Below are 23,118 nucleotides of genomic sequence, written 5' to 3'. Positions count from 1 at the left end.
TGTGTGTGGTGGGGGGTGATGGCTGGCTGTAAAAGCCTAAGCCAAATCAGGTGACTCCAGACTGTCCAGAGGAAGCTGCTTTTTCTGGGAACAACCTCTGCACAAACTTGAAATGCAAACGATACCTTGTCTTGAAAGACAAGAGCCAGCCCTCCCACTAAGACCATGAGAAATGCAGAAAAGCAAAGCATATTCATTCCAACACCCCTGCTCAATCCCAAGGACTTCCTTTTGTAAGGAAATAATACCAGCAATCTTAATCTCACACATTAGGAAGACATGGCCAGATCAAACCCGTGAAACTGTTGGCTGGGCTTCCCCAAGCAGATCTGCTTTGTCCTCAGTGCCTCCATTACACTTTTCAAACCAGGAAAGGAAAGCGAAAGAAACCATTTGTCATTGAGCCCTTACTAGGACTTGTACAAAAGTTTTTAAATTTTTACTTTTTAAAAAAAATTCTCCCATTAATCTTGTATGATAGTTAATCCTAATCTCATTTTATAAATGAGGAAACTAAGCATCAGAGATTAAGCCACTTGCTCAGGAAAGGGGCTGGTAAAGGACAGAGCCCACGTATAAACTCATTCTGTCTGATTCCAAAACAGCCTTTCTTTCCACAAATATTTATTGAGAGCCTACTATGTGCCAAGAACTACTCTTAGGTGAATAAACAGCAGTGTAGTAGACAGACAAAAAACCCCTGTCTTTACAGAGATTTCATTCCTAAAATCAAGAATCCTCTGTATTTAGCATACCACGCATTTAGTGGGTAGATATCTGTATTTCTTTCTCCTTCACCAGGCAAGACTCAACAGATATGGCTGGAAGGAATGAATGTGGCCCTTTCTCTCACCTCACAGGAATTCCTCTCAGCTGCTGCCCAAACAGCATTCAACTGTTTATTCATGCATTCAGCATCCTTCTTCCCACCTATGTCATAGGTTTAAGCCCTATCTTAAACCAAAAGCTTCCTTGCAATGCCAGCAAGTTGGCTCCAGCCACCTAATGAGTAAAACAGTAACAGTACTCCAGGGTTCACAAAACACTTTACATATAGTATCTTATTTAATCTTCATAAAATTAAACATTTAGCATGGAAACAGACATCCAGAAAGTTAGTTACTAGTTACTTGTGTCCTTAGACACAACTGAATCCTGGAAATACATGGTTCTAGTGCCAGAATGCACTCTTGTCTTCTTCACCTAAGGACATCTCATGATCTATTCTCAATACTAGAGAAACCAAAACAGTGTCATGTCACTATCCAGATCACTCTGTTTGATTAAGCTACTTCAGATTTCCCATTGTATCAAAACAGAACAAACAAACAAAAACTACGATGTTTCAGCCTATTGTGGAATTTATTTTGATTGTCATTAATATTTTATTACTTTTCCTGTTAAAGGTGTTTTAACTGTATTTTGTTATGCTCCAATTTGCTATTTATTCCCAAAGGAACAAGCTTTTGATGTTAATCACTAAACATGTATGTTATATGTTTTCTATATGCATAGAAAAAGGCCTGAAAATACTTGTATAATTTTTTTCAAGTTAGTGAGAAAGATAATTCAACATATAAAAATGCCTTCACAGACTTGCCTTCTTTAGGAAAGTCTTTATCCTGTGAAGTGAGGCACACCAAAGGGCAGAGGCTGCAGAAAATACAAGACTCAAATGCAGAGTTAATAACTTAATATGCTCATTGCAAAAATAACCCAAGCACCTGCAGTCAGCAGGAATATCCCAACAACCAAGGCCAGGCCAAGGGCTTTGTCACACCACTCTACTCCAGGTAGCACTGATCTAACTCTGTTCATCACAGAGAGACTACAAGAAACTCTAAAGCCAGACACCAAGGAAAATGACCTTGGAAACCCAAAAGGCATCTTGCCTAGAAGGCCCTACTGCCTCCAGAATAACACAGCACATTCTAGGCAAATCAAGAAGAATCAGGCCTGGTTTTACGCAGGGAACTAGCCAAGACTATGCCCAAAACATTTCTCCTTACAAGTCATGAAGCCTGAAAATCCCACATTACAACTTCGTTTGGGTCTTTAATGAACACATCTTGAGTACCACATCTTGCAGGACTGGGAGCTGTCAAATGAGGGAGGAAAATCCATGCCTCATTGGATATCAGTGAGATTAGCAAGAGGGGCAGAGTGCTCTGGGAAGGTAGGTCAAGAAAATAATTCTGGCTGTAGGAACTGGAGAACACTTTCTGAAGGTTGGAAATTAGCTTGGCTTAGGATAGTAGGATATGAAATCATTTGTTCAGACTTGGGAAAGTAACCAAAGTCTTTGGGTGAGACCCAGATTTGGATTCTGGTAGAGTTGCTTAAAGGCTATAATGACAATCAGGCAAATAATTTTCCTTTTATGAATATTTTCTCATCTATAAAATGGGCATTATGAAAAGATGTGGCCATATCTTAAAAGACAGCTGTGTAAAACACTAGCCCTGACCTGGCACACGGTAGGACTTAATAAATATCCCTTTTTCGGGTTAGATTAGGAACACACGTCAGGGAAGGATACTGCAGGACAATGTAAATTACTTGCCAGCTAACAGAGCAAAGCCCTTTGGGAGCTAACAGAACAGAAAATAGACCTGAAGAGAGTTGGAAGTCTGGAGAGGAGCAAATCTAGGCATATTTGGATCCAAGTCTTGGCCTACATCTCTCTCCACTATTAGATGTGTGGAAGCGCATTTTGGACAAATATCTCATCAACCTGCATCTTGTTAAATGAGGAAATGGAAACCCACTCCTCAGCTCCCCAGGAAAGACAGCCCTGTGCCAACTTCCAGTACTCCAGGAGGCTGGAGCAGGACCTAGTGCAAGTACTGAGTCCAGCTGCCAACATTTTAATTAGTCCGACCTTAAAAGTCTATTTAACCACAGGAGATTAAAAGGCACCCCTAGGGGAAGCCTCTGCCCTTCACCCAGTTCACCCAGTTAGATCTGCTCAAGTGCCCTAATTTTCATCACTGAATTCTTGGGGGAATCAGACCTCACCAAGCTCTGACTTCTGGCTAACAGTACAGGCACATGCTCAACTCAGGAAGAGAAGTTGGGTGTGGGCTACAAGAAAGGCAGCATCAAGTATGCCCTGAGGCCCTGACACCCTTCCTGCATCAGTAAACTAAGAAATGCCTTCTTGCCAGGCTCCATCCCCCACCCAGTGTCCTACTGTGACCCAGTCTCTCAGTATCTATACCCTAACCTAAACCACACTGAAAAGCTAGCAAAGTCTAGTTCTGATTCTCAGCTGAGGGTTACCCTCAACCCAGTAATGCTTGTATTTTAAAGAGGGATTCTCCAAAACAGAAATGACTTCAAGGCTCATAAGAATTGAGCTACATGGTAAACTAGGGGGCAAATGTGAAAACTGAGGCACAAAGGGTAAAAAGTCTTGTTCAAGTTGACAACTTGTTGTTTAAGATATTACACTCAAAAACCAACAAATGTCACATTTCCCTAAGGCTCAGCCCTCTGCCTTGAAAGTGTACCAGCTGTAGCCACACTTTTCCTACTATAAGGAAGGATACAGCTCAAGTGGTAGAGCGCATGCTCTACCCCATGTTCAATCCCAGTACCTCCTCCAAGCAGAAATCAATGAATAAACCTAATTACCACCCCCTCATGAAACAAACAATACAAGGAAAAGTGAGAACCTAGGAGACATAAGGTAGTAAAGAGAGGGAAGAACCATGGAACTATATAGATGATAAGACAATTCAGAGGAGGAAAACTAAAAACTTGTACAAATGAGTATAAGTTTGTATAAGATTTGTATAAGACTAAATTACTTGTCACATTATCTCATAAAATCTTCATGATCAACCTTGTGAGTTAGATTCTATTATCCCCAGAATACCTGGCATGGGGAAACTGAGGCCAAGAAAGTTCAAGAGTATCACAACCCAAGCTAATTCCTAGTCCAGTGTTCTTTTTTATTAGACTAGATATTTCATAAAGAAAGCTATGAAGGAAGACTCAAGAGAATTAAGCTAGAGAGAAGGAAGAAAAAGAAAAAAGATTCAAAGTAAATAGTGCAAAGAAAATGCTTTAAGACAGAAGCCACAAAACACTAAGCAGCTATTGTACTAATTAGAAAATCTTGCAATCCCCTTCCCACTCTCTCAGAGGTGTGTGACAAGACACAGACAAGATGACCACTTTCAGGCCTGTTCCTATGAGAATGAGTTGACAAAATCACAGACCCACTACCTGACAACACACAAGCAGCCTCCTCCCCCTCTCAAGAGGACTCAGGAACATGGGTGCTAAACCAAAGAGATGACCACATGAGGACTCAGGCACTAGCTTTCACCAGCAGCTGCACCCTAGTACCTCTGTCCCAAGCCAGGGCTTTTTCGAGTCTAGCAGGAGGTTCCCCCCAAAGCATAGCCTAAATTCAGGTAGCACTCTGCTTCTACACCTTGAGCAAGCTGAAGGTTAGTAGAGGATCCTGAGGGAAGGGATGATAATCATCTTCTCTCAGGCCCAGAACACCTGACAGGGTATGATCACTTAGTGCTCCTCTGCAACTCCATTTCACATTAGAGAAAATCGGAGATGCATGCCTATGGAAAATCTAGCATATTCCTACACCTGAAAGACCCAACTGCAGGTGAGTGAGTAGCCTAGGACAGCCTAAAGTAAAAGAAAACCTTTCATGAAAAATTGAGTTTTAGTCTGTTCCTATTGGGCCAAAATACTCATTATATATATTGGCTCCAAACCAAGCCATAATCCTGGAATAACACCCTCACACAGCACTTGAGCGTTTTACAAAGTGCCTTATCTTCCACTGCATCCATAAGGTAGAGATTAATATTTCCTTTTTTGCAAATTTGGAAACAAAGGCTCAGAGAGAAAAAACAACCTGTACAAGATCTCACAAATGGAAAAAAGGCAAAGCCTGGAGTTGAACACGAGTTTTCAGATCTCCAAGACTCTGATTTGCCTACAGTGAAGGCCCTGCTTTGTTAGGAAGCTTAATAGCTAAAAAACAAGAGACTTAGACTCAGAATCCACCAAGGACTCCCTGTATGACCTTAGGCAAACCCTTTCACTTCTTTGGGCATCAGAAAACTCATCTGTAAATGAAGTGATGTGAAACAAGTGCACAGAGAAGAGAATTCTTTGGTTCCTTGAGAACTGTGAAGTGTAGACCTTGCCTAGCACTTCAAAAAAAGTCAGCTTTCCTTCCAGTCATCATCCCTAGCACTGGCCCTCCTTCTGAATGCCATATATTTTCTGTTCATGGCACCACCAAGCTCCTCATTATCCACACTCAAAACATAGGTGTACCTTTAACTCTTCTTTTTCCTTCCCTCCCTACACTTAAACTCTAAATCCTACTGATTCTATTTCTACAGTGCAGATCCTGATCTCTTCTCATGAATAATTGCAAAGTCTCCTATCTAGACTCCCTGCCTCCAACCTCACCCCACCAATGCATTGTATATACTCTGTGAGATTAATCTCCCTAAAGCAAAACCTAGGTCATGTCTTTCCCCTGTTCGAAACCTGCAAGGACCACTTATTGCCTACAAAGTAAATTCTGAACTCCTTAGCTTGACATTGAGCCTTGCATTATCATTCCTCAATTAATCTTTTTTTTTGCCTTATTTTATAGTATTCTCCTTCATAGATGCCATTCTCCAGCTAACCTGGCCTAACCAATGTGCCCTAAAGACATTCACTTTGTCCTACTCCATGGCTTTACTCATAACATTTCCTCTGGCTGGAATGCTTCCCTCAATATACCTTATATTTCTACCTGAAGTACCTGAAGACCTACTAAGCTGCTACTTCCTCCATAAAGCTTCCCTGATCTCTCCAGGCAGAGGAGATCCTGTTTTACAATAAGGCTATAAGTGTCATTCATAGGGCACTGAACCTAGATTGCCTTGCACGATAAACTATAAAATGGGAGAACTATTGTGAGAATTAAACAAAATCATATATATGAAAGTCCTGCACAGTCCTGGTATAAAGTAGGTGCTCAATAAACAGACGCTCTTATTATGATAAAGAAAAATATTGGTACACATCTTAACTTCCCTACTATACTCAGTCCTTTTACTGGGCGGGATATAACATACATGTTAAATGTTAATTGAAGAGGAAAAGAATACTACATAAATACAGACCCTATCCCAAAGCTTATATCCACAAAAGCTCAATCATAATGCTATGTTTGGAAGATATAAACTGAATACACACTACTTTGTAGCTGCACACTTCACCAATGTGATACCCTCATTCAGAATTTATTAAGTGAATACACTTTCTCATTCCCTTCCCCTTGTCCCCAAATTCTAATCTCAGTTTATTCCAGGCTACTTAAGTGAAGGAACAAACTAATGCCCCTAACAGTCTAAATTGTATACTTTTTAATCCAAACACATATTTCTACTTAAATTCATATAGCTGTTTCCTTCCCTCCCACAAGTTATTAAACAAAAATAGAAACACCATTGGCCTTTGGGTCAGAGAAATCTAAATTCAAATCCAGGCTTAGTCACCTTGGGAAAATTACTTAAATTCTCAGAGTTACATTTTCCCCATCTATAAAATGAGAAAAATATCCACCTTTAAGGGTTGTTGTACAGATAGAAAGCAACTAGCCCAGGTGCTCAGTAAATAGTAGCTATCATCATCATTTTTATCATTGAAGTTACTTGATTTGTCTTAATTATGTATTTATCTCGTTAGCGATAATGCAGTATGAGTTCCAGTGAACTTTGCCCTTGTCAGCAAAAGTTTCTTGAAACAAGACCTCCACAAGTCTGACTACCCAGCACAAACACACAGACACAAGCTGCTTTCTAACCTGTGTGTGTGTTACACCTGAAGGGTACCCAACTCCCCTGGTTCCTACATTTTAGATGCTGCCTCTGGGAACTTGGCAAACATGGGCCCATTTGTTTTAACATACACAGTAGTGATGAGAGTTCTGAGAGCTTTCTGAGAGCCCTGAGATAACCTAGAGAGGCCAATCAGGAACAGAGCTACTGACTCTCACTGGAGAAAATTAGGGACACATGAGACTTGGAAGCCTGCCTGCCTGCCTGCATGCCTGCCTGCCTGCCTGCCCATGAGATTTCTGGTCATTACTTAGGCCAGAACTCAACATCAGGCAGCTAGGAGCTCTGTAAATGTGGCTAAGAGAGGAAAGGGACAGGTTTGTCCTGGCTGGGCCATGCAGACAGCACTGCTAACTCTCTTATGCCTTTGCCTCCTTCACCAAGTCCTCCAGAGGCTCTTCCCCAGTGCCATGAAGGAAAGCTGGTGAGATGTCTGCTCAGGCTGGAGTTGTCTGAGGCCCAGGGAGTTCTCAGAATCAGAGATAACATTTAAAACACCAGGGATCTTCACTAGACCATCCTACCTCCTTGCTGTACAAGAAGCCCAGCATGAAAGAAGGCTCCCTCCTCCATCCCACAAACCTGGCTAAGAAAAGTAGTGCTGTTCATTCTGTTCATTTAGCTGCCTCAAATTTGACCTGAGGTAAACCCACGTGGGCCATGGAACCAAAGACAAGGAGCCGCAAGACCCAATGAAGCCTTGCCCATAGGTCTCATGTCAGGTCTCCATGAGCATAGTCCTGCTCCACTCCCGCTGCAGCCACCTGCTCAAGGTAGCCATCGCTGTGGCAAACAAAACTGCCAGCCAGAGTCAAGGGTCGAACCGCCCCCAGTGTGACTGATAACGGTCTCTGAGTGCAGCTTCCGTAGGTACTCAACAAATATGGATGAAGTACCAGCCAGCAGAAAAACGGTGCCCACAGAACTTCTCAGAAAACCTACCATGTGAACTCTAACCCTAATCCCAGGATATTCTTGTTCAGGCCTTTCACAGGAACTGATATCACTTTACTTGGCACTCTCCCTCCACGACTACTCAATCCAACTCATTACTACTCATCCATTTATTCAACAAACTTCTATTGGGCACATACTCTCTGAACAGCACTGTGATGATACTAAGGATGAGTGCTATGGTCAAAAAAAACCAGACCTGGCTTTTGCCCTCAAGAGAGAGGAAAATATGCAAAAAAAATTAAAGCTATACAACTCTTTAATGTAAATTTTAATCCCATTTTCAAGTGAGCAAACTGTAGTTTGGGTCATGCTGTCAATAAAGACTCAAGCCAGTACCCGATGCTCTTGATTCTACATAAGGCTTTCTCTCACTTTAAGAGGCATAAGCAGGGTGTGAAGTGCACAGAGAGTATCACAGACAGCAGTGCTACCAGAGTTTGATCAGAGATGAGGGGGACTTGTGGCTAACATTAATGCCAGGGAACATTTCACAGTGGACTGAGAGGTTAGGTAGGAAGGAAGGAGGTGAGGAGAGGACATTCTGGAAGACAGTAAAACGACATAAGTAAAGGCAAAAGAGAAGCAGTACAAGGTGTGTTCTGCAGACCAGGACAAAGGAAAAAGCCTGGCTGGGCCAAGATTTAGAGTGGGGAACAGAGGAAGATGAAGTGGGCAAAGTGGTCTGGGGCCAGAACCCTGGGTCAGGAAGGAAACTACCACCCAGAGAGGGATTTTAGTACCCACACCATCCCTATTCCAAGCTCCCCAGCAGAAAACAAAAGTACAGTGCTTTTGGCTTATTTCAGGTTTTTCTTTGCATGGCCTCTCACTGAAATAAATCTGATCAACATGACAGGGCCACAGCCATCCCTATTCAAGTCTTGCCTGCCCCAGCAAGTTGTGCCAATGCAGGCAAGGCTTTATCAAGTTCTCAGTGCCCAGAAAGCTTCCCGTTGGCATTTTCCAGATGGCTGTGAGTAATCCTACTGGGCTTCAGATACATTTACCCCTCCTGTGGAGGCCCCAAATCTATACATAACGCAATCAGCTGAGCCAAACAATGGTAAAACATGCAGTACAACACTCTGACCCACCTCCTTTAGGAAGCCTGCTCTGTACATCCCAACAAACAGATCTCTCCTAGCTTGAACTGAGACTGCCAAGGGAGTACAGAATGCACATATTAGTCACCATATGCCACAGATATTATTGGGCTTATTTTTCTGTGCCTCATATCAAAGCTCCTGAGCTGGGAGGGAAACTCCTTAGAAGCAGTACTTGACAGTGACTTTGCATAACCCCAGTTCTGCCCAGCCCAATTTCTGTGAACACAATACAGCATTGTGAACAGCTTTCTGGTTTTCCTCTGTATAGGTCTCAGGCCCCCTAACAACCTAAACCGGCTACATTAGGGTAAAGAGACTCCACAATAGAGTGGGAACAGCATGTAAATGATAATCGGACAAAATCAGACTCTGGCTATGACTAAGACCTTGGGCAAATTTGTTCCTGTAATACATAAATTGAGGAGTTTAGGAGAGATGGTACTTAAAGCCCTTCCAGCTTTGACATACTGGGATGTTAAGTCCTAGCACACCAACAGCCCAAAAGGTCATGGAAGTTTTTCAACTGTCAGTGCATAAGTAAGTCCCAGGTCAAGGCCACTTATAAGTCTAGCTCTCAGAAGCTAAGGTGAGGCAGTAAAGGCTCCAAGGTCAGTGGCTATACAATGGGCTCCAGAACTGAAGTTACCAAACAAGGAGTTGGGAGGCAGGACTAGAACCTAGGATAAAAAGCTAGTTTCAGATTGCGTCTAAAACAGAGGAGGAGTACAGATAGAAGGGCCATGTCAAATCTGCATGTCAAAGCAATGAAGTCACACATGAACCAAGAGGATATACCAAAGGGAGTACAGAGAGACTCCACAAGACTCTAGAGGCAAGCAAAGAAGTCACAGAAAAACTTAAAGGACTCAGCACCTAGAAGCCACTGTTCCCAAGATCATGGCCCTAGAATGATGTCACAGGCACCCTCTATGATGGCCCCCAGGGATCCCTGCCCTCCCAGTATTCATGCCTTTGTGTAATCCTTTCACCTTGAGTGTGGGCTAGACTCCTTGACTTGCTTCTAACAAATAGAATATGGCAGAAGTTGTAGCACATCAATTGCAAGATTAGGTGATAAAAAGACTGTAACTTCCATCTTGGGCACTCCCTCTCACTCTCTCTTGGATCCCTTGTCCTGGGGGAAGCCAACTGTCATGTTAGGAGGCAGCCCAGTGCAGAGGCCCATGCAGCAAGGAACCAAGGCCTACCAACAACCACATAAATTAGCTTGAAAGCAAATACTCTCCCCACAGTTGAGCCTTCAGCCCCAGCCCAACAGCTTGACTGTAACCTCACGAGAGACCTTGAGCCAGAGGCATCCAGCTAAACAGCACCCAGATTCCAAACACACAGAAACTGAAAAAAAATGAATGTTTAATATTTTAAGCCTCTAAGTTTGGGGATAATTTATTATGCACCAATACAGGTGGGGACTAGGTCCGTCTGGTCAGCCATTTCAAGCCTGCAAGTGGGGCTAGGGAAGTGTTATACCCAGTAAAAGGAAGAGGGTATGAGCCAGAAATAAAGTGCAATATTAGCACTCAGACTTTATCAACAGCTTCCCTACGGCCTGAAGTCAGCCTTGAGTAAAAGCCTAATTTGGCCACACCCAGCATCCATACTAAGTCTGGTGGCACTTGAGGTAAAACAATAGAACTGGAGCAGGTTCAGAGAAGCAAATTCCATTAGAGAGAGGTGCTTCCAGAAGAAGACACTCAGATTCTGCCTGAGGCTTTTCAGGCCCACAAAAAGCAAAGGTTGAGGGGACCCAATCCTCCCTAACTATGCAGTACTTAGAGTTTGTAAAGCCCTTTCATCACACAAGTTATCTCACTTCATCTGCATTACAAACACATTCATTAAGGTGATGCCCTTCCTACAAATGGAAACACTAAGGCTGAGACAGACGAGGTGACTTACCCTCTACTAGGCCCACAGTAAGAAAAAGACCTGGAGCTCTGAAGCTCCTCTAAATCCAGATATTTATGTCTGTTGCCTGTGGCCAACTCAGACCCTTCTGCCAACCAAAGCCAATTATCTCATCCAGGCTTCTATCCAGCCCCACCCACTCATTTCCCAACTCTCTCCCCACTACTCACAGGTTCTTTGTGGAATTAGACAGTTTCCCAGCTACTGTTAACTGTACTCTCCTGGTAAGGAATGCAACAGCAAGAGTCTGGTTTCTTTAAAATCCTAGATAAACTTCTTCCAAGTGAAGTGAGGCTGTTGGACTCAAACTGATCTGGATGATTTTTTTTTGGATGATTTTTTTATAAACAAAAACAAAGAATGAGAATTTCTAAAACAGTGAACTTTCTAAATAAGTGAAGTTTATTTCTTCAACTTTACCTAACCCTTTCCAAGAAAAATTTTTTCAACTTCTAACCAAGTGCCTAGTAAACTATAGTAGAATCAGAACCAGACAAGAAATCCCCTTCAGCTCAGTTTTACAAACTCTACAGTATGTAAAGTATACCACATGCCAAACCTTGTGCTGGGAGCTTGCTGTTCTAACCCTTGAGGAGCTTATGGTATGTCAGGCACATCCATAGATAACTCCAACAACACAGCATGATTGGTAAGATTGTAGATTCTACCACTTTCCAGAGCAACATTTTGTGGTAAGCGACGAGACTATTGAAACACCTTTGTTAACACAGCTATGGCCAGACCACTGAGGCTAGGGCTCTGCATGCCAGACTGGTGAGGGCCACACTGACAGGCAATACTGATAAAAACAGCAAGATTCCCAGAGATATGGTTTTAATCCTGCCACTTTTTAGCTATGTCACCAAGGATATAAACTTCTCAGCTACAAATTCTTCACGTTTAAAATGGACGTAATAATAAAATCAGCCCTACCTAGTTCCAAAGTTGAGGATAAAATAATAGATTGAAAAGGAATAAAAGTTCTGAGCTTAGATGAAAATACAAAGGGCTGTGGGTGAGCAACACATAAAAGGGTTGAGGAAAAGCCCAGAATGTATACCAAGATATATGAGAAGCTTTGAAAGGAAGAGAGAAAATACGATCCATTCAAACAGGCCCTCATTCCAGCTTTTCCAACAAACTTTAACAGAAGTTTTAGGCTGGGCACAATAAAAACAGAGATAAATAAAGTACAACCCCTCCTCCCTTCTTCCACAAAGAGCAAACGTGTACAATGTGCTATGTGTTACATCAGAAATTTACACAAAGTATCAAGGGGGTAATAAAGAAAGCTCTGTATTGTTATTATTTACTTCTTGAACTGTGTTATGGGCACATGGGTATTCAATGTATTATTCTTTGTACTTAGTTGTACATCTTAATAGTTCATAAGTTGTTTTTTTTTTTTATCATCAGCAGAGTAACAAAAAAAGAAAGCTCTGTTGGAGACCCAGTTTGGTATCTTCTCTCTCCCAAGAAGTCTGACAGCCAGAGCTGTTGAGTTTCCTGAAGAATCATTTCCCACAAAGAGAAATATACCACAGAATGCCCATGAAGTCACTCAGCGATATATCTCAAAGCCACTCAGAGGAAATGAGGGGCCCTCTGGGGCTCAAATCCAAGACCTGTAGAGACCTAGGAAACCCTTCCTTCAAGCCCTCTTCCCTTTCTTGTCAGAGAACAGGAGTTCTTAACATGAAGGCCCTATAACCCTAAGGGATTATAGAAGAGAAGAATTCAGGGGAGCTTGTGAATTTGGCTGGGAAAGAAATGACATCTTTGTTTTCAATATTCTCTTACTGAAAGTTAGCATTTCCTTCAACTATATATTATAATCAACCATAATATTATTAGCACTACCTGTGATTTTGTCACCAACAGAAATTACAGACATTTTCATGTTACATTACATTGGTGCAGATATCTCCAAATATTATTTACCATCATAATTACCTCAAAATTATAGTAATTATTAGGCCTGCCACAGATCACACGTGACTGTGATCTTCCTGTCTATGGGCCCTCATGCGAGGCAGTTGGCAAACTATGGAGCAACTCTGCTCAGTTACTGTTTAGCCACAAAACAGTGAGACCTCATATGCTCACACTGGTGATCCACACCTCTACAATGCCCCCTTTCCTCCAACAATCCCCAAGTCAGACCACTCCCCTCCTAGTTCTCTTATTCCTCCACCCAATCCCTACTTCCAGAAAGCCCTCCCCAGCCCTCTTAGCCGAGCTCAGCCCACGCAGAGCTCTTTTAATCCTTAGCCTACACTGTCTATGCTGCTTGGTTTTATGCTTCATTAAGCCTGTGCATTATGTTGTATTTAATATTCTCTACATATATTTATCCCCACCCCCAAATTAGACTTCTTTGTTAGCCGTAAATTCCTTCCATAGTACAAAGCAAGCAGTTGAGCACTCGTTATGGACTTGTGGATTGAATAACCCATTAAGTCAGATATCCTGACTCAAATGTCTTAGTCTAGTCCTACCAATAACCCACTGTGGAATTTCTATGTGATGCCTCTTTGGACATCTGTTTCCTCATATGTAAAAACAAGTAAGCTGAACTAACTGATGTTTCCACCTCTTAACTTTTGAATTAGGCAACTACTTTTTATCTCCCCAAGATCTGAGAAAAATTATGAAGGAAACTGAAAAGCCTCCCCCAGCTCTCCCAAGCAGGGTTAGTCACTTTCTCCTCTGGGCTTCCCACAGCCTTTTGTATGCATATAAAATACCTCTAGTACAGCATTTATCACAAAGTTTTGAAAGAGTGTATAACCTAGCGGCTGAGGTAGAGGTAGGGTAAAGAGTCAGACTGCCAGGGTTCAAATTCTGGCTCTGTTCGCTACTGTCTGCACAACCTTGTACAAGTTACTTGACCTCTCTACAATTTCATTTCCTCACTTATAATATGGGGATAATATCAAGCACACAGGATGGTTGTCAGAAGTAATGGGAATCAAATATTTGGAATAGTGCCTGCCACACAGTAAGCACTAAAAAATGTCAGTTGATATTATTGTTGATGTTACTGATCATATTAATGTCTTACTAGGCACGGGGTTCCTACTTTAACTGCCTCTCTGTTCTCCTTCATCACAGCACACTGTTAATGTTTTCTTCCACAGCACTTACCACAAGGTAATATATTTATTTATGTATTTATTTTCTATCTCCCTACTAGACTGTAAAACTCCACGAGGGCCAAGAACATGTCTGTTTTGTTCATCCTGAAATTCCCAGCACCAAACACAGTGCCTGGCCCAGAGCAGGCACTCAAATATTTGCTGAATAAAAAGCATATGAGCTGGCACTGTTCGATGTTTGCTGAACAGATTAACCTAGCTAAGGATGATTGTCAAAGCTGAGGCATGGGTGCAGATGATGTCCTAGCTGCTCCAGGATAAGTGTGACCCTGTGCCCATCCCCCAATATTAGCCTCAGCCAAGCCCCACCCACCTGCCCTTGGCCCCAATCCAGTTCCGGGAGCCACCCTCAGCTAAAATTAGCATAGCCACCAAGATGGCCAGGCCATTTATAGCCTTGGAGGTGGCAGCAACTAGCTGGGTGGGCAGGCAGGGCTCTAGCCTCCCACTCCATTAGGGGTTGATTGAGAAGCCAGCCAGCACTGGATGCCTGTCCTTCAAAGTCCTGTTCTAGCTATATTGAGTCAAACCACAGTTCCTGATTAGAGGCCCTCAGTACCTCCAACACTGGCAGTCACAACTCCAGACTCACCTGGGACTCCTCACGTACATATTGCAGGAAACATTTTGAGTTTCTGGAGACAATGAGTCCTGAGTCTAAGGGAGGTTCCAGGTATCAATTCCAGGCCAATTTCAGAAGTGCAAGGCCCCAGAGTAGCACAGTCAAGCACACATCTTTACTGAGAAAGTAACTTAGCACAGCTGTGTATACAGGCATCAAAGAGCCAGAAGGTGATAGGAATGGCCTCTCCACAGCCCAGTGAGAGGGCCTTCTAGCATAGCACCTACCTTCACTGGAGGAGCAGACCTTTAAGATAGGCATATACATCCAACAAGAGAGAAAAATGCTATATTCTGGCCCATGCAGCAGACTCTCTAGAGGAGGAAATGACAGCCCTTTCCCTGGATCTCTGCTACAGTGTCACCAGGGCCTGCCTAACTAGCGCACCAGGAGGAAAGTGACATTCTGAGCACAGGACCCAGTTTCTTCAATAAAAATGGGGATAATACCACCTGTCCTATTCCAATAGAGCTATTGTAAGACTTCTGTAGGAAAAACAGTTGTGTGATTTTGTAAAATACAAACTTTAGAGAACATACATATTGAATCTGATTTAGAAAAGTGGCAGCTTTAAGGGTAAGTAAAGCTCCTGTGTTCTGAGGAAGGACTAGAAAGGCTAAAGATTTCCTGGCCACATAGGAAGTGCCTCACCAAATCCTTTAGCAGAGCCCAGTCCATGAGTTCAGTCCACCTCTCTGCAAAATAGAGGTCCTATCTGAGACAGAGACAAAGTCCCAGACAAGCCCAAGGGGATAGCCTACCAGAACAACAGTGCTAGGGCCTCCAGATTACCACAAACCATAGCCATTCCCAGCACACAGGGGCTCTGAGACTTCCCTCCCCGGGATTCAATGTTATTGTGATGACAGAAACTGATTTCTGAACTGACAGGAGAAAAAAAACAAAAGAGAAACTTAAGTAATATAATCAACTACTACTCAGCCATAAAAACCGACAACATAATGCCATTTGCAGCAACATGGATGCTCCTGGAGAATGTCATTTTAAGTGAAGTAAGCCAGAAAGAGAAAGAAAAATACCATATGAGATCGCTCATATGTGGAATCTAAAAAACAAAAACAAAAACAAACAAACAAACAAAAACAAAGCGTAAATACAGGACAGAAATAGACTCATAGACAGAGAATACAGACTTGTGGTTGCCAGGGGGATGGAGGGTGGGAAGGGATAGACTGGGATTTCAAAATTGTAGAATAGATAAACAAGATTATACTGTATAGCACAGGGAAATATACACAAAATGTTATGATAACTCACAGAGAAAAATATGTGACAATGAGTGTGTATATGTCCATGAATGACTGAAAAATTGTGCTGAACACTGGAATTTGACACAACATTGTAAAATGATTATAAATCAATAAAAAATGTTAAAAAAAATATAATCAACACAGCCAGGCCTCTAAAGTATATTGTGTGGAGGGCTGTCCCCATAAGTTCAAGTCAGGGAGTGGTTCCAAGGGATGCTGGGATGCCTCTTACCTATGGCAGGTGTGCACACACACACATACAAACACAAATCTTCCTGATAGCTTATGAGTAAATTCAAAATTTCATCCCTTTTAGTACGTGTCTAAAACATAGACCACCTCCTCCCCCCACCAAAAAAAATTCCCTTTATGTCAGGCACGCATATTTTAGAGTGAAAAATAGACAGATTATCAATTACAAACAAGGATGTCCCTATGACATCAAAGATGCTCCTTAAGTCTTCTTCACAGTTTGACCTACATCTGCCTGCTAGTCTTCCCCTTCACAGCCCAATGAGAACCAAGCTTTGAATTAGGTTTCAGGGGCCAAGGAGACACTGTATGGAGAAACAGGATTGATATGCAAGAAGGACCTATCTTCAAAGCAACAGCCTAGGTGCCATGCTTGTATATAGGCAACCTTGGCCTCACTTGGAAGCCAGTCCTTGAGGTACCTGCAATCACAAGCAGCCCAGTCTAGGAATTTAAAAGGGGGTTTCCTGAGAAAGAGTCTACCACCAAAGCCAGCCTCTGGATCCATTAAGAAACTTCCTGGCCACCATGACCTACGTTTCCTTTTCCTCCTTTAATCAAAGGGTATTCACTGAGCTGCCCTCTCACTTGAGCTTGCCCCTCCACCCAGAAAGAACCCAGCTATAAACTCTCCTCACTATGCAGCTCACTGCTTTGGGCAGATCACAGTGACAGGGTGAGAAAAATAAAGATAAAAAAACTGAATTCCTTCTAAGCCTTTTGTAAAACAACTGAATTTTTACAGTGCTCTTCTCTTCTGCAGCAGAACACGAGGGCTCTTGCTTTTTGACAAGGCTCCATGAGTGCATAGAAGAAGCCAGGAAAGATCAAAAATATCATAGAATCCGTATTCTCATCAGTCAGAAGAAACAGAATGTCAACAAGTGGTCCAGGAATGATACCATGCCCATGTCAAGAAAAGGCCGTTTAACTCCCTGGTGGTAAATAGGATTCCATCTAAGGAATGGCCTTGATGTTTCATATGGCCACAGCTAGGACACAGCAGATTACGGAAGGGAAGGGAGGGAATAGGGTTCCCACGCTTACTGGAATAGAAAGGCACACCTCAACACTAAGTTATAGAGCAACAGAGTTGGCCCAGCCCTTACTTTCCCTGCCGGATCCAAGTAGCCTTAACCTCCCTCTGTGCTGCCAAGTGCTGAAACTGGCCAATAGCAAAAGACTTATCATCTGCCCAGGCCATTCTTCCAGATAAGTAGTCTTGGGAAGGGGTCTTGGCTTGCTGACCTGAAAGGCCAAGATGCCCCAAAGGCAGACCTCTTTTCACTGCCTACAAAAGACATCCTAAGGAGGGATGAGGAAAGTTGTTCAAGAAAGACAGAGATACTAGCCACGGCTCCAGAAGAGAAAGAACTCCTTGGACTACTAGGAACAGGCAGTGCCATGTGAGTCCTCCATTAATCACACATGTAGAAACCTAGGGTTCAACTTGCCCACTTGGGCAACTCAGTTCTTGCCCGGTGGCAAGGCCTTACCTGCTTCAGTGGACTCCTCAGAACTGGCCCCCGAGCCGGCTCCTGTCGCCTTCTCGCTGTGGCTTTGGCTGAAGCTCTGGCCGTGATGCAGGAGGAGACCCCAGAGGAGCCACAGGGCAAAACGGGCGCACACATCCATGACTCCAGGTCTCAGTCAGCATGTGCCTGAAGTGGACACCTCGGGATCCCAGAGGCAAAGCCGGGAGCCCGGGAGCGCAGCCGACGGTACTGGAACCCCAGGCAAGATGCCCTCGAGGTGCCGCAGCTGTCCAGCCACCCGCGAGGCTGTCTCCTCCGAGAGCCAAAGGTCAAGTGTTCCAAGTTTGGGTGCGGGAGGAGGGCCGGCGCCTCCGGTCCAACACTGGGTCAGCCGGAGCTGCGACGACCTGAGCACCCTGTCGGCTCGGGCCGCTTCCGGAGAGTTTGGACAGGGTGGCCGCGGAGCCGTCAGCTCCGCAGCCGGCTACACCCCTGAGGGAGGGGGTGAGCGGGCGGGACCTCCCGCGGGCACGGGAGTCGGGGAGGGACTGAAGAGAGGGGAAGAGGGGGGCACCTGGCCTTGCCCCGCCGAGGATCGGCGAGCTGCACAGGTTTGCGGAGGGCGTGCGACTCCTAGGCCCCTGCGGGTGCGGGCGGCTCGGGGATCCCAGGCCTCCTAGGCCGAGGTCAGCGCCCCTGCCCAGTCCCGTGCCCAGGCGGCCGGCAGTGCCCAGGTTCAGCAGGCGGACGCGCACGGGCCAGGCCCGGGACAGAGGCTCCCGGGCGGCGCGGGGCGGGCCCGGGGCGGGCGGGGGCGTGCTCTCCCGCAGGCCCGCCCCGCGCCGCCCGGCCCCCGGCGAAGCCCGGGCCCGCCCCAGCGCCGGGCTTATCCCGGAATAACCTGTTGGAGGCAGCCGCCCGGCGCCCCCAAACCTTGGCGGGCTCTCCCGGCCGCTAGCCCACGCTAGACCGCCAGGACCCCTCTTCCCGGCCAAAGGTCGGGTCCCGGCCTCCCCTTCCCCCACGAGAGTCTCTCCCGCGCTAACCGCCCGCGAACCCGAGGGCGGGCCCTTGACACGCAGTTGCTCAGGTAACCCAGGCCTGCGGCGGTAGCCGCGATGGTGACAGTTGCTGCCCTGCCCTGATCTCCGGGCTTTGGTGCTGCTCCACTCGCCTCAGCTCTAGAACCGGGCTGGACAGAGGCCGTCGGCACCACGATTGCTTCCCGGGGCTGTCTGAGGCGATAACGGCCCGGCCTGTCTCGGCCGGGGGCGCGTTCCCTGCCCCCCACTTAGGGCCACCATCCCAGGCTCCGCCCTCCCGCCGCGCCTCGCAGCCAATCGGCTTCCGCCTCTCTGCAGCTTAGGAACCCGCGCGCTTCGTCACCCATGTGCAGCGGCCCCTGGCGGACAAATTTGGGTGCTGCAGACAGCACCGGAGCGCCTTGGGAGGCCCTGCCCCTTTACAGAGGGTTGGGGAGTGAAGCTAGGACCCGCCCCGGGGGAGGCCCACTAGGGCCTGCTAGTGTTCACAGAGGAAGTGATGCCAGATAACAAAATGAAACGTCCAAACCACTATAGGTCAAATTGCCCTATACATCCCTTAAGTCTAGGCTAAAGGGCCCTATCTGCCTTCCTGACCTCCCTCTCCCCAAGCGAAGTTGGACGCCCTCCCTTAACTCTCAAAGTCCGTTTTCCAACCGGCCCCTCAGATCCCCTCCCTTCTGAGGTTTCTGTGGGTAGGGCCTGTGGCTGGTTCCTCCCTACATCTCACTCTCCCAGCTCTCTGTGTGGCTTGGGGGTGTTAGCGACTTGAGAATGAGTGCCCCCATGCAGACTGAGCCGCACCTGCGCCTCCTTCAACAGAGCCTGCACTTCCTGTTCTCTTCTCAAGCAAACTGTCAGCAAATCTTTACTGAAACCAGCTCTGTGCCCTACCCTGTCCTTGGCACCGGAGGCAGGGGAATGGTCCCTCCTCCGACTGTGCTAAGCCAGCTACCTGTTCTGAACAAGCCTTCTGAAGAACAGGAAACGGATTTGCCCAACAGCTGCCTGGCTTAAGGGTTATGCTGTTGATATAAAAATACACATCTGACGTCATTACTACCACTCTCCCCACTCTCATTAAACCCAAGTCACACTGGTCTTCTTTAAGTTCCTCAAGCACATGAAACTACAGCCACCTCTCCTCCCTTGTATCTGCCATTGCTTCTACCTGAAACAGTCTCCTCTCCCCACCCCTCCTCCCATCAACTCCTCATGTAGCTGGCCTCTCATTCTTCCAGATACAGTTCAAGATCTCCTCAGAGATCTCCAGAATATATAAGCAGCTCATACAACTCAATAAGAAAAAAATAAACAACCCAATCCAAAAATGGGCAGAAGACCTAAACAAGCAATTCTCCAAGGAAGACATACAAATGATCAAAAAGCACATGAAAAAATGCTCAATATCACTAATTATCAGAGAAATGCAAATCAAAACTACAATGAGGTATCACCTCACACCAGTAAGAATGGCCGTCATTCAAAAATCCAAAAATGACAAATGCTGGAGAGGCTGTGGAGAAAGGGGAACCCTCCTACACTGCTGGTGGGAATGCAGTTTGGTGCAGCCACTATGGAAAACAGTGTGGAGATTCCTCAAAAGACTAGGAATAGACTTACCATATGACCCAGGAATCCCACTCCTGGGCTTGTATCCAGAAGGAACCCTACTTCAGGATGACACCTGCACCCCAATGTTCATAGCAGCACTATTTACAATAGCCAAGACATGGAAACAGCCTAAATGTCCATCAACAGGTGACTGGATAAAGAAGATGTGGTATATTTATATGATGGAATACTACTCAGCCATAAAAACTGACAACATAATGCCATTTGCAGCAACATGGATGCTCCTGGAGAATGTCATTCTAAGTGAAGTAAGCCAGAAAGAGAAAGAAAAATACCATATGAGATCGCTCATATGTGGAATCTAAAAAACAAACACGCAAACAAAAACAAAGCATAAATACAGGACAGAAATAGACTCACAGACAGAGAATACAGACTTGTGGTTACCAGGGGGGTGGAGGGTGGGAAGGGATAGACTGGGATTTCAAAATTGTAGAATAGATAAACAAGATTACACTGTATAGCACAGGGAAATATACACAAAATGTTATGATAACTCACAGAGAAAAAAATGTGACAATGAGTGTGCATATGTCCATGAATGACTGAAAAATTGTGCTGAACACTGGAATTTGACGCAACATTGTAAAATGATTATAAATCAACAAAAAATGTTAAAAAAAAAAAAGATCTCCTCAGAAACTCCTATTCTGCCTGCCACCTCTGGTCCAGAATTGGACCATACATATATCTGCCTTCCCCCACCCCATAGGACTGTGAGTTTTCAGAGATCAGGGGCCATGCCTTATTCATCTCTGGGAAACAACCATCCAGCCATAGGCTTTGTACATACTAAGTGCTTGGTAAAAAAGCTGCTTGACATTAGTTAATTCATTTGATCACTCAAATATTTGTTGGGTAATAATTGTATGCTGGGGCTCTCTGCTCCTCCCCATTCGACAGACAGCTGCATCTCTTGTGAGTGCCAGCTGCATCTCTGAGACACAATGGTGAAGGTTGGAGTGAACGGATTTGGCCGTATCTGGTGCCTCGTCACCAGGGCTGCTTTTCACTCTGGCAAAGTGGACATTGTTGCCATCAACAACCCCTTCATTGACCTCAACTACATGGTCTACATGTTCCAGTATGATTCCACCCATGGCAAGTTCCATGGCACCGTCAAGGCTGAGAATGGGAAGCTTGTCATCAATGGAAAGTCCATTACCATCTTCCAGGAGCGAGATCCCGCCAACATCAAATGTGACACTGGTGCTGAGTACGTTATGAATTCCACTGGTGTCTTCACTACCATGGAGAAGGCTGGGGCTCACTTGAAGGGTGGAGCCAAGAGGATCATCATCTCTGCCCCTTCTGCTAATGCCCCCATGTTTGTGATGGGCATCGTGGAGGGACTTATGACCCCAGTCCATGCCATCACTGCCACCCAGAAGACTGTGGACGGCCCCTCTGGGAAGCTGTAGCGTGATGGCCGAGGCACTGCCCAGAACATCATCCCTGCTTCTACTGGTGCCACCAAGGCTGTGGGCAAGGTCATCCCAGAGCTGAATGGGAAGCTCACTGGCATGGCCTTCTGTGTCCCCACCCCCAATGTGTCTGTTGTGGATCTGACCTGCCACCTGGAGAAACCTGCCAAATATGACGACATCAAGAAGGCAGTGAAGCAGGCATCGGAGGGCCCCCTCAAGGGCATCCTGGGCTACACTGAGGACCAGGTTGTCTTCTGCGACTTCAGTAGTGACACTCTTCCACTTTCCATGCTGGGGCTGGCATTGTCCTCAACAACCACTTTGTCAAGCTCATTTCCTGGTACGACAACGAATTTGGCTACAGCAACAGGGTAGTGGACCTCATGGTCCACATGGCCTCCAAGGAGTAAGAGCCCCTGGACCACCAGCCCCAGCAAGAGCACAAGAGGAAGAGAGAGGCCCTCAGCTGCTGGGGAGTCCTGGCCCCAACTCGATCCCCCAACACACTGAGAATCTGACCTCCACACAGTTTCCACCCCAGACCCCCTGAAAAAGGGGAGGGGCTTGGGGAGCCCTGTCTTGTCACGTACCATCAGTAAAGTACACTCTACCCAATAAATAAATAAATAAATAAATAAATAAATAAATAAATAAATAATTGTATGCTGAGAAATTGGCCCTAACAGAAGTTGAGCTCCTGACCTAGGTTCTACTAGACATATATTCTGAGCTAGGAGTCTTAAACTCAAATGGCAGAGTGGGAAAATAGCTCATATTATTGAGAGAAATAAGTGGGAGTAATCAGGAGTGGTGAGGACTGTGGCACACTGGTGATCAGGCAGGAAGTTGGACTCAGTATTGCTGGATCATGTTTAGGAGAAGATGGAAATCTGGACTTTTAAATAGCACTAATTTTTAGTACTAGCACTTTTTTAGAGGTATAATTACTATATAGGCCACATAAAGCACATCTGCAGCCAAAACTGATCACTCAGATGACTAGTTTACCTTTTCTATCTAAGCCAACCCACCTGCCTTACACTCATTTGTCTAAAAGGAAAAAGGAAAGTAAATCATGCTTAATACAACCACCTTGAAACTCAAGTGCATCATTTCCCTTAGCCACCATGTGATTTCTTTGGAGCTATGAGTGCAAAACCCACTTGGTACAAAGAGCCTGAGTCTTGGAGGCAGGAAGCACAGATCTGTTACTAATTCACACCAAGACCTTGAACTTCTCTGAGCCTCCTGCATTTCCTGTGAGATTAAAATTGTGTCTGACAGGTAAAAATAGAATTACCATATGCTGCAACAATTCCACTTCTAGGCATATGCCCCCAAAAATTGAAAGCAAGGCCTCAA

At 45.1% G+C, this 23,118-nt stretch overlaps 2 protein-coding genes and 1 pseudogene across 5 annotated transcripts in view; 1 reads left to right on the top strand and 2 right to left on the bottom strand.

Moving 5' to 3' along the window:
* The window catches only part of STIM1 (stromal interaction molecule 1), a 171,362-nt gene extending 152,932 nt beyond the window's left edge, over window positions 1-18,430 (bottom strand). For 2 of the 3 annotated variants that reach the window (XM_015238506.3, XM_006203401.3), the window contains exon 1: window positions 17,673-18,430. In XM_015238506.3, coding sequence (XP_015093992.2) covers window positions 17,673-17,811 — 139 coding nt within the window. In that variant the 5' untranslated portion in view covers window positions 17,812-18,430. The remainder of the gene's footprint in view (window positions 1-17,672) is intronic. The other variant, XM_072969348.1, reaches the window with a different exon arrangement.
* Window positions 17,981-19,751, bottom strand: LOC140698872 (uncharacterized). Its single transcript, XM_072970715.1, has 2 exons — window positions 19,589-19,751; window positions 17,981-18,825 (listed from the first exon to the last, which is right to left on the bottom strand). The coding sequence occupies exons 1-2, from the start codon at window positions 19,749-19,751 to the stop codon at window positions 17,981-17,983; spliced, it is 1,008 nt and encodes a 335-aa protein (XP_072826816.1).
* On the top strand, window positions 19,168-22,359 carry LOC102539972 (glyceraldehyde-3-phosphate dehydrogenase-like; annotated as a pseudogene). Its single transcript, XR_338185.4, has one exon. The product of XR_338185.4 is annotated as a glyceraldehyde-3-phosphate dehydrogenase-like (transcript).
* The last annotated feature ends 759 nt before the right edge of the window (window positions 22,360-23,118 follow it).

Source organism: Vicugna pacos, chromosome 10 (assembly GCF_048564905.1).
Source record: "Vicugna pacos chromosome 10, VicPac4, whole genome shotgun sequence".
Taxonomy (NCBI): domain Eukaryota; kingdom Metazoa; phylum Chordata; class Mammalia; order Artiodactyla; family Camelidae; genus Vicugna; species Vicugna pacos.
Note: the sequence above shows the minus strand (reverse complement) of the source record. Positions and strands in the feature narration are given on the sequence as shown.